Source organism: Eschrichtius robustus, chromosome 7 (genome assembly GCF_028021215.1).
Source record: "Eschrichtius robustus isolate mEscRob2 chromosome 7, mEscRob2.pri, whole genome shotgun sequence".
In the NCBI taxonomy this organism is placed as follows: Eukaryota; Metazoa; Chordata; class Mammalia; order Artiodactyla; family Eschrichtiidae; genus Eschrichtius; species Eschrichtius robustus.
In genome coordinates, this window is record NC_090830.1 from 97,130,649 (window position 1) to 97,147,326 (window position 16,678).

The 16,678-nt window shown below is 34.5% G+C and overlaps 1 protein-coding gene across 1 annotated transcript in view; it reads left to right on the top strand.

The window, feature by feature from the left end:
• The window catches only part of PCDH15 (protocadherin related 15), a 1,145,650-nt gene that overhangs the window by 893,966 nt on the left and 235,006 nt on the right, over nucleotides 1-16,678 (top strand). The window contains exon 19 of the mRNA XM_068548948.1: nucleotides 11,825-11,904. Within this exon, the coding sequence (XP_068405049.1) occupies nucleotides 11,825-11,904 (80 nt within the window). The remainder of the gene's footprint in view (nucleotides 1-11,824; nucleotides 11,905-16,678) is intronic.

The following is a 16,678-nucleotide window of genomic DNA, read 5'->3' on the forward strand; positions in this document are numbered from 1 at the left end:
TCTTTAGGTGTAAGGTTAGATTGTTTACTTGAGATTTTTCTTGTTTCTTTAGGTAGGCTTGTATAGCTATAAACTTCCCTCTTAGAACTGCTTTTGCTGCATCCCATAGGTTTTGGGTTGTCGTGTTTTCATTGTCATTTGTCTCTAGGTATTTTTTTATTTCCTCTTTGATTTCTTCAGTGATCTCTTGGTTATTTAGTAACGTATTGTTTAGCCTCCATGTGTTTGTCTTTTTTACGTTTTTTTCCCTGTAATTCATTTCTAATCTCATAGCGTTGTGGTCAGAAAAGATGCTTGATATGATTTCAATTTTCTTAAATTTACTGAGGCTTGATTTGTGACCCAAGATGTGATCTATCCTGGAGAATGTTCCGTGCGCACTTGAGAAGAACGTGTAATCTGCTGTTTTTGGATGGAATGTCCTATATATATCAATTAAATCTGTCTGGTCTATTGTGTCATTTAAAGCTTCTGTTTCCTTATTTATTTTCATTTTGGATGATCTGTCCATTGGTGTAAGTGAGGTGTTAAAGTCCCCCACTATTACTGTGTTACTGTCGATTTCCTCTTTTATAGCTGTTAGCAGTTGCCTTATGTATTGAGGTGCTCCTATGTTGGGTGCATATATATTTATAATTGTTATATCTTCTTCTTGGATTGATCCCTGGATCATTATGTAGTGTCCTTCCTTATCTCTTGTAACATTCTTTATTTTAAAGTCTATTTTATCTGATATGAGTATAGCTACTCCAGCTTTCTTTTGACTTCCATTTGCATGGAATATCTTTTTCCATCCCCTCACTTTCAGTCTGTATGTGTCCCTAGGTCTAAAGTGGGTCTCTTGTAGACAGCATATATATGGGTCTTTTTTTTGTATCCATTCAGCCAGTCTATGTCTTTTGGTTGGGGCATTTAATCCATTCACGTTTAAGGTAATTATCGATATGTATGTTCCTATGACCATTTTCTTAATTGTTTTGGGTTTGTTTTTGTAGGTCCTTTTCTTCTCTTGTGTTTCCCACTTAGAGAAGTTCCTTTAGCATTTGTTGTAGAGCTGGTTTGGTGGTGCTGAATTCTCGTAGCTTTTGCTTGTCTGTAAAGCTTTTGATTTCTCCATCAAATCTAAATGAGATCCTTGCCGGGTAGAGTAATCTTGGTTGTAGGTTCTTCCCTTTCATCACTTTAAGTATATCATGCCACTCCCTTCTGGCTTGCAGAGTTTCTGCTGAGAAATCAGCTGTTAACCTTATGGGAGTTCCCTTGTATGTTATTTGTCGTTTTTCCCTTGCTTCTTTCAATAATTTTTCTTTGTCTTTAATTTTTGCCACTTTGATTACTATGTGTCTCGGCATGTTTCTCCTTGGGTTTATTCTGTATGGGACTCTCTGCGCTTCCTGGACTTGGGTGGCTATTTCCTTTCCCATGTTAGGGAAGTTTTCGACTATAATCTCTTCAAATATTTTCTCTGGTCCTTTCTCTCTCTCTTCTCCTTCTGGGACCCCTATAATGCGAATGTTGTTGCGTTTAATGTTGTCCCAGAGGTCTCTTAGGCTGTCTTCATTTCTTTTCATTCTTTTTTCTTTAGTCTGTTCTGCAGCAGTGAATTCCACCATTCTGTCTTCCAGGTCACTTATCCGTTGTTCTGCCTCAGTTATTCTGCTATTGATTCCTTCAAGTGTAGTTTTCATTTCAGTTATTGTATTGGTCATCTCTGTTTGTTTGTTCTTTAATTCTTCTAGGTCTTTGTTAATCATTTCTTGCATCTTCTCAATCTTTTCCTCCATTCTTATTCCGAGGTCCTGGATCATCTTCACTATCATTATTCTGAATTCTTTTTCTGGAAGGTTGCCTATCTCCACTTCATTTAGTTGTTTTTCTGGGGTTTTTTCTTGTTCCTTCATCTGGTACATAGCCCTCTGCCTTTTCATCTTCTCTATCTTTCTGTAACTGTGGTTTTTGGTCCACAGGCTGCAGGATTGTAGTTTTTCTTGCTTCTGCTGTCTGCCCTCTGGTGGTTGAGGCTATCTAAGAGGCTTGATGGGAGGCTCTGGTCGTGGGTAGAGCTGACTGTTCTTTTCATCATTTCTTATGCCCCAGCCCCAAGCCTGTCCTTGATCCTCCATGATCAATTGATTAATTAACAAAGATCGAACATTCTGATACATTTTTCAAACATTTACTGGAGATTTATTTTGCTATTTAGTAAGACGTAAAATGGATGAGAGAGAGAACAATCAGTGCTAAAGTCGCCATGCAATATTGTAGATGACAAATTTTGTAGGTAAGACCACGAAAAAAATGAATCTTCAGGTAGTTAGGGAGAAATCTTGTTTTGCTGATATGGTAACATACCATGTGTCCTACATTGTCAAGTCATCCATAGGAATGAATCCTACTGATACCTGAAGGTTATGCTCTTTGAAAAACAACACTTTACAGATTTTTTTCTAAATTGTATTATGTATTTTTCATCTTTCTAAATATTAACATCAATAGTAAGTATTTATTAAGTACATGCTACGCACTAAGCTGCATTCTAGATGTGGGCTATTTCATTTAATCAACACGGCAACCCTGAGTTAGATGCCATTTTATTTCAATATTGTACATGGAGTCACTGAGACATAAACAGGTTTAGTGACTTGCCCAAAATTATGTAGCTAATAAGTGACAGATTTCATTCCTAATTTTTTCTACTCCAAATCCCAAGATCTTAGCTAAAACTTAAATTAATTCCTTAAGCAATACTTTTTATCTGAATAGAATTCTAGAATTTTCTAAATGTCTATTGCTTCATTTGATTCTACATCAACTATATAGAATATATATTTCAAGTGTTATTTATTCCTATTATATTTTATGGTTGAGAATATAGGTCCAATGACACACCCCAGTTCAGGTAGTTAAAAGTGAGATAATTAGAACTAGACCCTTAATCTTATGATTACTGACTCTGGTTTATTTTTACAAGTGTATGCTTAACCAAAGTATACTAAACATTATTTAACTCTCAGTATTTATGTCACAAATGATAAGAATTTTCTCAAAGGTGGGGACTGTATTGAATAACTTATATTATCCCTGATTCCTAGCATTAAATATTTTGTTTATAATAGTTGCCCAAAACTTTTTTGGGGGGCTTATTGAACTCAAGATACTGTGACTAGTTCCTAAATTAGATTCCATATTTATATCAACAGATGGTACTGTGATATTTGCGGCTTAATTGTTAATTAACAATTGACCTCTGACCCCACGCTAATTTATCGTATCTTTTTTAAGGTAGATTTTTCTGCTTGTTCCCCTCAATACTGTCACACCATTAGCTATATGCTTACTTCATTCAGTTTGCCTGGGTCTATTAACACTATTATTTTGAAAATAAATCTGGTTTTAACGTACTGAAGTCTGGGAAAACTAGCTAGTTAGAATTGTACGTAGGTTCTGAGGTTGGACTTGAGAAACCCTGGCACTAAAGTGCAAAAGTTTAAGTGTAGGATTTGTAGGTCTCTGGACCTTTATAAGCCTGAAAAAGACAACAACAACAACAAAAGCACTTCAATTTATTTAAAACTGAACAATAGCCACCTTATAGAAAGATATATTTTAGCTTTTAAAATGTTGTTTCTGAATTGTATCTATTCAGTGTATTACCAAGTGTTGAATGTTGTAAACTGACCAGAGCCAAATGTCTTTATGCAATAATTAGATTATTCTTGACTATTATTAAATAGCTACCAATAGGTGATGGTAAAATATGATTAGTGTTCTGTGTCACAACTTTGCTACTGCTTAGAAAAGTATGTCTCAGGCCAAATACTACTACACATGTACATTTTTTTAGCAAGTTAGATTTTCCTTTCATGTATCTGAAAACATCTTACAATTAAGTTCACTTTAGGCAAACGGAACAGTATTTTAGCAACAGAACTCAGTTAATGTTTAGTTAGTATCAGGCAATAAGAAACTCTGAATCATTAGGTGGGACTCATGGAATCAACTTTTGGGTTCTGTTCCAAAAGACAAAGGACTCCTTTGGTCCTTACACTTTGTTCATACAATCCACATTATCCTTAACCTCTCATTTCAGCACTTATTATTCATGTGGAACATTTATTAATGTAATAAGGAAATCTTCTGGTGGTTAGAGGTAAAGATGTGTGAAATACTAGTTCGCTCTAATGAAATGTTCACTAATACCCCTTTGGAATATGTTTTGACATAAGGCATTTATTCTTAAGATGTAGAATAAAAGTAACATGCACACACACATTCACACACACACACACACACACACACACATACACCTCTCTTTTCTGTCTTTTGGACAGCTTGGAAGAAATTGAGAGAGACAGACAGAGTGTGTAAGATGGATATCAAAGCAAGATATATTTTCTAACTGTAAATATAGTTGAGTGAAGTATAAGACAAAACTGGGCACTACACTTCCTACTTCCTTCATTGCACTAAATTTATCCTCCCAGGCACAGGAAGTGCAAAGGTGGGCCCACACTGTAAGTACTAAGGCATATCAGTAACAAAGCAGAAAGCATATCTGCCTTCATGGAGCTTACATTCTAGTAGGAGAAGAAAATTCACAAAATACATAAATGAGTTATATAGAATTTAACTCAGGAAAAATACAGGAGGGAAAGTGGTGAGGGAGTACATGGGGGATTGCAGTTTGATCAGTGATGATTTCACTGACGTGACATTAGCAAAGAGCTGAAGAAGGTGAGAGAGGTTGAACCACCTGGTTATCTGGGGAGAGTATTTCAGGTGCAAGTGCAAAGACCCTGAAGTTCAGGCCTGCCTGCCGTGCTTGAGGAAGAGCAAAGATACTAGTGGGACTGGAATAAAGTAAGTGAGAAGGAAAATAGTAGAAATGAAACCATCAGGTAATTGGGAAGGTGTGGAGATAACTACTCTGAGTGAAATCAAGTACTAATGGCAGAATTTGAGTAGAGCAATGGCAAGAATACACTTAAAATTTTAAAGGAACATTCTAGATTCTCTATCAAGAATAGTCCGTGGTGCAGGCATGTAAGAAATTATGGAAATTAGTTTAAATTTTATTTCAGTAGTCCAGACTAGGCTTGGAGTGATATTTCTGGAAATGGTGAGAAGAGGTTTCAACCTCGCTGTATTTTGCAGGTAGAAACTACAGAATTCATTGATGATTGGATGTGGAAGGAAGACATAAGTTAACAAGGCTACTAATATATGGCTTGAGCAACTAGAAGGATTGATTTTCCATTAACCAGAATAAAAAAAAATGTCAAAGGAGTAATTCAGTTTTGGACATGTTAAATTTGAAATGTCTTTTGATATGTAATTGAAGCTATTGAGTAGAGAGTTGGGTATGATTTTAGGGAAGAGATATGGACTAAAAATATACATTTGAAGTCTTGAGCTTTTTAAATACTGTGTAAAACTTTGAGATTAGATGAGATTCTTAAGGGAGTGAATGTAAAAGACATCCAAAGACTAATTTTGCTGAGGAGAAGAGGACCAGGAATGGAGACCCAGAGGAACGTGTGTCCTGGAAACTAAGGGTAGAAATTGTATCAGGGAGAAGGGAGAGATCAGTTGTGTCTGATCTAATGTCTATGCTACTGATAGGTCCAATGAAAAATAAGCCAACAAAGCTAAGAAACAAGCAAAAACAAGGATTGTGAATTGATCAGTGGTTTTACTAATAAGGAATTTTTTGGTGATGTTGAAAAGAGCAGTTTCAGTGCAGTAGTTGTGGGAGGTTTAGAACTATGATTGAAATGTTTTTAGAGAGGATGAGAAGAGAACAATTAGAAAAAGGAGAATGCAAAACTCTTTCCCCATATCTTGCCCTAGATGGGAGATCAGACAGTACATTATCAGTAATAGGAGGAAAGATGTAGTGTATAGTTACAGGATTGTATATATATACATATATATATATAATTTGGAGTGCTTGCAGAAAATTGCTTCAGTTTTCTCAGTGAAACTAATCAGGATCACCAGCTGAGAATAAAGATGGGGTAGGATAAGGTGGAGACCTGAGAAGACAGTGTTAATAATCATAATCATATAGGAAGAGAGACAGTGAATGAAGTAGCAAAATATAGTATAATAAATGGACAGGATGAAAGGTCTTAAGGAATGCTCATGTAATACAGTGTCATTCTAGATTAGCTGCATTTTTAAGTTTCAGATGTGCTATATTTGCATATTATTTACTTTTTTTTAAAAAAATTGAATAAACTGACTTTTTTACGTAAATGAACTTCTCAAAAAGGAAATTTTATATCAGAATCATAAATGACAAAACACTACTTGACATAAAAATGTAAAGATTAAGTCATATTGAAATATATTCATAAACATTATTACTTTGTTAAAAGACCAATAATTTAATCCCAGGAGTGCACACACATTTTTGGAAAAACTGCTGTCCTGAATTGAAAGCTTCAGTTCCTGCTCTCAAGCAGTTTAATAACATAAATCAGAACTTGTTTGCCTAAGTGAGAAAAGAAAAGACCATCTAAATATGTTGATTTTATCTATTTTAGAATCCCTATGGGCAAATACTTTGTCTTAACGTCCTGTGAAATGTGTAGAATCATTCTGTGTGCATAAAGTGCACTCTACCAGATGGTATTTGATGGTTGTGTTCATCTTTAACGTGAACAGAATATTAGTTTAGAAAAGATTTGTTTTCTTTTTCAAAATTCCTATTTTCCAGCCTCTAAGCACACTGCTTATTTAGATAAATCTTTTTGGGTTCCTGTTGGTGCTTCTGAAAAATGGGTGACTTGAATTTGGATGCAGTGGGTAATCTGCTTGAGCAGACTAGAAGGAAGAAAGAGTTGCTTCAGTCTTTAAAGATACTCTTTGTCAAGCAAAAAATAAAGGAAAAACTTGCTTTATTTTAGTTCACATGCTGTTAAACATGTATCAGCAAACCGATGAGTCAGTTGCGTTACTTGCTAGCTATCCAAAGTGAGCATCATTCAATCATTTAACCTGAGGTTAAATAACTCAGGTTGTTTACCTGAGGCCAAGCAAAACCTGAGCAAGTCTTCCAGGTGCTTGCTCTTCCTCAAACTCATTAGGCATGTATCCACCTCAAGGCCTTTAAACTTGCTCTGCCCTCCACCTGGAGGGCCCTTCCCCACATGACTTGCTCTCTCACCTTTTACAAACGTTTGCCAGTTTTTTTTTTAACATCTTTATTGGAGTATAATTGCTTTACAATGTTGTGTTAGTTGCTGCTGTACAGCAAAGTGAATCAGCTGTGCGTATACATATATCCCCGTATCCCCTCCCTCTTGTGTCTCCCTCCCACCCTCCCTATTCCACCCCTCTAGGTGGTCACAAAGCACCTAGCTGATCTCCCTGTGCTATGCAGCTGCTTCCCACTAGCTATCTATTTTACATTTGGTAGTGTATATATGTCCATGCTACTCTCTTACCTCGTCCCAGCTTTCCCTTCCCCCTCTCCGTGTCCTCAAGTCCATTCTCTATGTCTATGTCTTTATTCCTGTCCTGCCAAATTTTTACATTTTTCTGATAGCTTTCCTGATAACCTCTTTGTAAGTGCAAACTCTCACCCTGCCCTCCCATATGTCCTTCCTGAATTATTTTATATTTTTGTAGCACTTATATGGATCTGAAAACCGTATTATATAAATATATGTTAATTATATATATATATTATTTTATATATAAATTATATATAACTATAATATATATTCTATATAAATAATTATACATAATATATTCTATATAAATACCTATAAATTAATTAATTATTTTATTTTTTCTCTGTCTCCCACACTACAATGTAAGCTGCACAAAGGAAACATTTTTGTATGTGTTGTTCTCTGCTGAAGTCCCAGTGCTTAACACAGTGTAGATATTCAATAAATATTTGTTGAATTAATAAGTGAATATTGTTGTTAATATTGAAGTTAGGTATCTTTCCTGAGAGATAGTAGTATAATCAGGTCTGGAACCCAGGTGCTTGGCTCCAGAGCCTACCCAGTAAACTCTATGATAAGCCCAGAGAAGATGACTACTGTTATATTTCTCTCAGATCTTGAATAACGGGCTCGTATCGGAATTGACTGATCAAAAATAAAGGCATAAGAAATGTCTTTGTACTAAGGCTGAGTAATTCCTATCTGTTATATTATGGAAAATATTAACTAATAGTAGACTCTCCTTTTTAAAGATGAAACAGTCACTATTATCTCTAGATAAAAAAAAAAAGGTGTATCTTCCAATTAATTATACAGAACTCTAATTGGAATGGTGACAGAGAGAGTAATAGAATTGAAGTCTTCTGCATTTCCCTTTCGACTATAAGGTTATTGCAAGGCTTAAAAGAGATAAGGCATGCAAATATAATGTCTGACATCTAGTAGCAGTCAGAAAATTTTAACTTAAGGATTCACTATTCTATATCATATAAAAATCTCTGCCCATCATGTAGAGAAGGCTGGCTAGACTCATATATAGAAGAAAAACTATTTTAAAAATGTTTTTAGAAATATATTTTAGGTCACACATATGCGCATTATCAAATCTTCATACTCCAAGAATTCTTGTTTCTGCTGATTTTTCCAATTATTTCTCCCTTTTGATGTTGGTACATAGAGATACATGGTATTTAAGCAAGTGCTAACACATGCAATGGATAGATTTCAGAACTCTGATCTAGACAGCACAATTCCCCCTTGTTTAGTTGACCGAGAAATTATGAATCCTCCCTAATTACTACACTGTTTGCCACAGATCCTGAAACAACAACAAAGGATTGGCTAAGAGGATAAAAAGAAGAAAACAATCAAATAGGATTATCTTCTAAATCCTGGGTCTTCAAAGTTTCCAGTAAGGGCACAACCTCACATATGAATGAAATAGGCAAAATAGGCAGTTTTGTTTGACCATTTAAATACCTCAAACTTTTAAGGATTGTTAGAGCTCTAACAATCCTTAAAAGTTTGAGGTATTTAAATGGTCAAACAAAACTGAAGAAATATTCCACAGTACCTCAGGGATTGAAAGTAATTAATTGGGCTGAAAAAAACATTGAGAGTCCTCTAGGAATTCCTCTCTATTGTTATTTTAGTAACTTAACAAAATAATGACTTGTATAAACAAAGTAACACAGCATTCACAGTGCTCTCATCCCATGAAAATAATATTAAATATTAGAGTAGATCGGATACATTAGAAGAAAGGTTTAACATTAATCTGGATTTAAAGTTGTTTACCCAAAGTTATCTTGCTTCAGAATCTATTTCTTCTGGCTTTTATGAAAACACAAGACAATAAATTTTCTCTCAAAAACAACAATAACCACATACCAAAAACAAAGAAAAATAAACTGATAATATCTATAACAATATGACATTAAAATGACTGATTGAAAGAGGAAAACAACAGAAAACATTTAGTGTGAACTTTTTAGTGATAAAATGTAGTGTCCAGATACAGCATAATTCTGTGTTTCTCCAGGAAGTTAACCGAGTATCATTATTTGTAGTTCCATTTTATCTTTTTTACTAATACTTGTCTAGAAAAGGACAAAAAACAAGGGGAAAATATCAACCATGTACTATTAATCCCATTGATTGTGTGTAGGTGTTTAATTATTTTGTTTCTTACTCTCTGCCCTTGCACTTACATTATAATTAATTTAATGAAATTTAAAATTTTAGACTTAGATTTAATTGGAATGTTTCAAAGGTATTATCATAAGTAGTTTATTATTTCATTGTATTTTACTATTTTATTTTATTCCATTTTGTGTGTCTGTGTGTGTGTATGTAAAAATGCATAATAATGCCATAGCCTTACTAAAAAATAAAATAAAATCTTGGCCTGGGAAAAATGGTCACTTTGCTTAATTAAAAATGGGCTGCGGTGAAGGTGCAAAGGAGAAAGCAGGAGCACTGGTCAGATGGTTATTACATAATCCATGAGGGAGATGGTATTTGGAGTTCAGAGACAGCCAGATAACTGCAGATATTCTAAATATAGACCCAATGGAATTTGCCGACGGATTACGCCGGGGAGTAAGAATGTTCAGTTAAGGTCAAGCAAGTGGAAGGATGTAGTTTCTGCTATTTACTGAGATAATGAATACTGAAAGCAGCAGGTTGTTGTCTTCTTGAGCAGTGGGAGAGTAGCAGGGAGAGATCAGGATTGGGGAGTTTTAACATTTTAAATTGGGGGTGTTTATAATTCATTTAATTGGGGATCAAACAGGCAATTGGATATAGGTCTGAAATTCAGAGGACAGGGCTGGTTTAGAGATATGAGAGTCTTCAACATAGAAAGAGTTTTAAAGCTCTGCAGTTGGATGAGGTGACAAAGTAAGTGAAGTCCAAGAACAAACCTTTGGAGCATCCTATGTAAATATGTCTTATAGACGAGGAAAAATCAGCCAAGGAAAAGAGGTAGTAGCTGATAAGGTAGAATTAAAAGCAGGAGAATATGATGTTATGGAAGCCATGTGAAGGAAGTGTTTTATGGAGGAGACACTTTTAACTAATCCTACAAAGCTTCTCCCACAAAACCTGGCATTTAGTAAATATTACGTTATTCAGTTGTCCCTGGACTCTGGAGTTTATGTGGTCCAAGAGAGGTTTCTGGCCACCCATCCATTGTGGTAGCTGATAGGGCTGTCCCATGACCAGGGCTCTGAAATCCATGTCAACGCCATCTAATCTACCTGCAGAAACAGTGCTCCCTGTTGGTCTGGACATGGGATTTCATAATCAGCCTCTTATGGCTGGGACGGTTATTGTCTGGTGTTTGAAAAGACCCAACATAACCACCACTTTTGTAGGTCCTGCCAACTTCAGGGCAGTGCCTGCCAGTCAGAGAGGTTGGTATCTCTGCCAGCCAAGTGACTTATAAATAAACAATATTTCCCCTCCCCCTGGGGTCATGCTTAGGCAGATCCCTCGCCCATCCCTTTTATATCATCCAGATTTCTTTCTTCACCCAAGTCTTCCATAAGGGGACTTAATGGATAATTGAAAAGGAAATTATTGGATATTTTAGATGGTAAAATCCCAGACTCCAGTGCCACAATATAGAGTGTGTATCTCTATTTTGGGTAAGAGAAACTCAGAACTCAAAGTCAGAAGCTGTAGATTTTTTCTACTATGACTTGAGTGAAGAAGGGAAAAAAAGGTTAATATTTACTGAAACTTACAATATGCCAGATTTAGTCTGTGTGTTTTAATATAGATTATTTCACTTAAACCTCTCAACATCTATTAACTTTTGTATTGTTATAGTTCTCATTTTACAAATGAAGAAATTAAGAAACAATCACACAATTAGTAAATGGAGCCCAATTTTTTATTCAGGCTCTCTGGCTCCAAATTCAGAATTCTTAACCATAAAGCTTTGCAGACAATATATTCTGAGCAGAAAAAGAAAAAAATAGTGCATTAAATAATTTCTTGACACTGTAAACATTTATGTAGATTCCAACACATTTGTTTGAATTATTCATATAAAATTAAGCAAGTAAACCATAGGAAAATCATTATTGTATTTCCCTACCAGATAAGATTATGTATACATTCAGGAGATATTATTCTTATTCACTGTTACAACTTTCAGATGACATAAAATGACAGAAATGCTGGGATCAGATATGAAATTCTTTATTTAACATCTAGCCATTCGCCCATGTTTTAATCTTTATACTTTAAGGTGTCATGGATCTTCTGTGCTATTAGTTTCAAGTTTCTATATTACACTGTACTGAATGGAAGACATATCAGTTACTTGATAATTAAAGTATGTTTTCTCTCTGAAGGCAACTGATCGAGAGGGAGATCCAATAACATATGCCATTGAGAATGGAGATCCACAGCGAGTTTTTAATCTTTCAGAAACGTAAGTTAAAAATAATTTCTAAATTTATTTTTCTTTTTAAAATGTTAAACAATGTACTGGTAGCAAGAGGACAGACTTCTAATCAGAGACTTTCAGCTGTTTGTAGTTTTATTTTACTTTTTTTTTCTACGAGTGTTAATGAGAGCTGCGGGGGATAATTCTGAATCCAGAAATCATACCCAGGAGACTGTTTATTTATTTTAAAAATTTTTACTAGGTAAAATCCACTGAGGTGGAAACAGTTCATTTGCAGGTATAACCTGGGATTAATTAGATCCCTTTAAAATTGTCAGCTACTCATAATAACAAAGATATTTCTACAAAGAGTAACTTGGCACTAAATTGTTCAAAGGGAATTTTGTAAGAAAAAGTGTAATTCAGATGCATTTAAGGTGCCACCAAAGTCGATCCTTCAATTTTTGAGTAATATAGGTATACTCTAAAAAAGCTAAGATAAAAATATTTCATGCCCATTCTAAGCCCCTTTGAGGTCTATGTCCATGTCATTCTACTCACCTCTCTGAACATATCAGAGATAATGTCAGTCATAACTATTGAGGAAACTGACAGCAGACATTAAAGAAGGCATTGACGTTAGCTTTGTTTCTCTTCTTCAACAACAAAGCAGCTGCTCTGTTGTTGCGTGTGGCTGGTTGTCAAAGAGATGTTCTTGCTATCTCTCTGATGTTTTCTGTGTGGTCCTGAGTGGTTTTACTCCCTAAAAGGATGGAAATCTAAATGTAGCCCATGAGTATAAAGTGAAAAATTTGACAAATTAGCCAGGCTCCGCTTCAGTCTCAGGAACATGTGGTACACAATGCCAAATCAAGAGAACCCTGTGTGGTCACTTGATCTTGTAAGAAAAAAACACCTGCAACTTTGCATTGACGAGGATGGTACAGCCATGAATTTGTATGCCTGGATACAATATTTCCTAGATTTTTAGATTTCACAGATGAATAAACTTCCGTTTTAAAAATGGAGAGATTTACTATTTTGAATTTTCCCCCATAGGTACATACTAATCATAAGTAATTATAATTTACAATCATTCTTAAAGAAAGAAAACTTTGTAAAAGGGACACTTTAACAGTAATCAGGGCTGTGTGGTACTGGTATAAGAATAGATGTCTGGATTACTAGGATAAACTTAAGAATCCAAAAATAACCCCTAATATTTATGGTCCATTGATTTCCAAAAAAGGGCCAAGACAACCTAATTAGGAAGGAATAATCTTTTCAATAAATGAAGCTGGGACAGCATGCAAAGGAATGAAGTTGGGTCTTTACCTCACACCATCTGTAAAAATTAACTCAAAGTGAATCACAGACCTAAATATAAGAGATTAAACTATATAATGTAGAAGAAAATACAGATGTAAATCGTGATTTGGGTTAGGCAGTGATTTCTTAGATATGATACAAAAAGCAAAAGTGATTAAGAAAAAGACTAATAAGTTGTACCTCATCAAAATTTGAAAAAACGTGATTCAAATGGCACCATCAAGAAAGTGAAAGACAACCCCACAGACTGAAAGAAAATATTTTAAATATATGAAGAGTATGTAAAGAACTAGTATATCTCAAAATTAAGCAGATAAATAATCTAAGTAAAAATGAACAAGAATTTAAATAGACATTTCTTCAAAGATATATGAATGGCCAATAAGCATGTGGAAATATGCTCATAATCATTAGTCATTAGGGAAATCAAATTACAATCATGAAATACCACTTCACATCCTCTTATAATAGCTATAATGAAAAACAAAGGAAATAGCATACATGGGTGAAGATGTGGAAGTATCAGAATTCTCATATATTTCTGATGGGAATGTAAAATGTACACTCTGGAAAACTATTTCTCATTTCCTCTAAATGTTAAACATAGAGTTACCATATAACTCAGCAATTCCACTCGTGTCTATTCAAGAGAAATGAAAATGTTATGTCCACGTAAAAAGTTGCACAGAAATGTTTATAACAGAATTATTTACAATGGCAAAATGTGGAAAACAACCCAAATGTCTGTCTACAGATGAAATGAATTAACAAAATGTGTATCCATACAGTGGAATATTATTCAGCAATAAAGGAGAATTAAGTACTGAAACATGCATGAACCTTGAGAACATACTAAATGAAAGAAGTCATTCACAAAAGACCACATTTGGTATGATCCCATTTGTATTAAATGTCCAGAATAGGCCAATCTATAGAGACAGAAGGTAGACTACTGGTTGCCTGAGGCTGGGGGCTGACAGAGAATAGGGAATGACTGCTAATGGGTACAGTGGTGAAAATATTCTAAAATTGATTGTGGTGATGGTTGAACTACTCTGCAAATATGCTAAAATTTATTGAATTGTACACTTTAAATGGGTGAATTCAATGATATGTGAATTATATGTTAATAAAACTGATAAAAATAAGAAAACAATGAAGTTTTCACCTGCCCTGGTCTTACTTTCTCTGTTAAAGATTTCCATTCCTGTGTTTATCTGTTTTTCTGTTGATGCTGAAGGATTTTAAAACTGCTGGTTGTGAAATCTAATGAGCTACCAGTTTTATCAGACATTCTCACTCGTGCTGCTACCCTAGCAAGTGTTTGTCTACTACTCTCTAATTTATGCTTTTGAAACCAAACAGACACACCTAGTTGGTTACAGAAGTCTTTAAAGTGTGAAAGATGTCAATGCAGCATCCTCTTTGTCTGAATTGACCTAAACAGACAGAAATATCCTTAAATGCAAACTTCTTCCGGACAGCTAGAGTAGGACAGGACTCTGTGATGATTGTATGGTCTCTCTTGATGATCATTCAGGGTCCAGTACACTGCGCTCATTGCCTTTTATCTTATGGTAATTTTATTTCAGCCACTTCATTGCTGTTCTTCTCATTGATAATTATAGGCTAGCCTAGACCCTTAGCAGTATATTTCAACACATTTGAAATGGGGGAAAAATTGATATTTTAATCCCTTCCCTCTTTGAAACTTCTGAGATACTTGTGCAAATTTGCATCACCACTTCTATGTAAGTTTTAAGGATTTGAATAATTCAGATGCTCTCTCAAAAAATAATAGAAAAGAAATCATGTTCTGTCTTATCAGATGCTTCAGTTCATCTAAATAGTGATTTTGGTTACATTTTCCTTCTTAAAACAACAAAAAAAGTACTTGCTCACTGTTTACATTAAATATTATTTTATGCTATAATGCGAATTTTAACAATAATCATTACAATACCATTACCTTACCCTTTTTTTCCATTGAAATACAAATATACCAAAACATTTTTATAATTCTTTAAAAAATATTAGTTGTAATGAATATTCATTTCAATGCTAGTGTGGATTTACCAAGTGCTGAATTGTTATATGCATTTTTTTTCAGTGTCATAACTTTATTTTTTTTTTAACATCTTTATCGGAGTATAATTTCTTTACAATGTTGTGTTAGTTTCTGCTGTATAACAAAGTGAATCAGCTATATGTGTATATATATCCCCATTATCAACTCCCTCTTGCGTCTCTTTCCCACCCTCCCTATTCCACCCCTCTAGGTGGTCACAAAGCACCTAGCTGATCTCCCTGTGCTATGCAGCTGCTTCCCACTAGCTATCTATTTTACGTTTGGTAGTGTATATATGTCAGTGCTACTCTCTCACTTCGTCCCAGCCTACCCTTTCCCCTCCCCACATCCTCAAGTCCATTCTTTATGTCTGCGTCTTTATTCCTGTCCTGCCCCTAGGTTCATCAGACCCTTTTTTTTTTTTTTTTTGGATTCCATATATATGTGTTAGCATACGGTATTTGTTTTTCTCTTTCTGTTCACACTGTATGACATTTTAATGAATTGGATTAGTCATATGGCCAGGAAAGAAACTTATTCTTTAAAGAAAAATGCTTGTTCCTTAAAGATCACAATCATTCATTATGTAAATCAGTTAATATTATGTATTAAATGGCCAGATCTTTATGGTTCTGTAGTGTAATGCATTATTTTAATAACTTTTTATGTCTGTGCTAATAGTTGCATATGATTCAGCAAATATTTATTCAGCAAACATTCATTTATAAGTAAATATTTAAGCAAGATGTAAAGAAACTTCCTCTGCAAGTATTATGGCAAAATATTTGTTATTTATTGCAGGAAATTGAGGAATTCTTATTGATGTCATCATTGTAGCATAAGGCATGTGATGTAACACTTAAAGGCTAAGTGCTAAATAAAAGAACCTCAGAGTTATTTCTGCCCCTTGTTAGAACTTTACTTGAAAGTTTTATATCTTCACTGGCATTTTTATTTCTCTCTATGTGACTAAATTAATTTTGACACTAAATTTAAAGCTTATGTTTTTCATATCAGTTTGAACTACACTGAATATTAACATGTAAGAAAGATGATACACATTTTTTTCTGTAAGCTCTACTCTCAAAATATATGCTCAGATCACCCTTCTCACACAGCTGGTTCATGCCTCCATCATCTTTTACCTGAATGGCTACCAATATCTAACTCTTTCTATTGGTCTGTGTTTGTTAATCACTAATTACTGTTCAACATGGAATGCCATATCAAACTAGAAGCAATCACACATTTTGAGGTACACTCTACCCTCTCTAAATATCATTTTAAGGCCTGAAAAATGATGCCCAAATCAGCAAGATAAATCTGCCAAAGACTCAGACACTTGTAAGTATAAATGATGTTAATCACAGCCAGTCGAAGGTATTGAAAAAGATTAATGGAAGAATACAAAGCATGAAACCT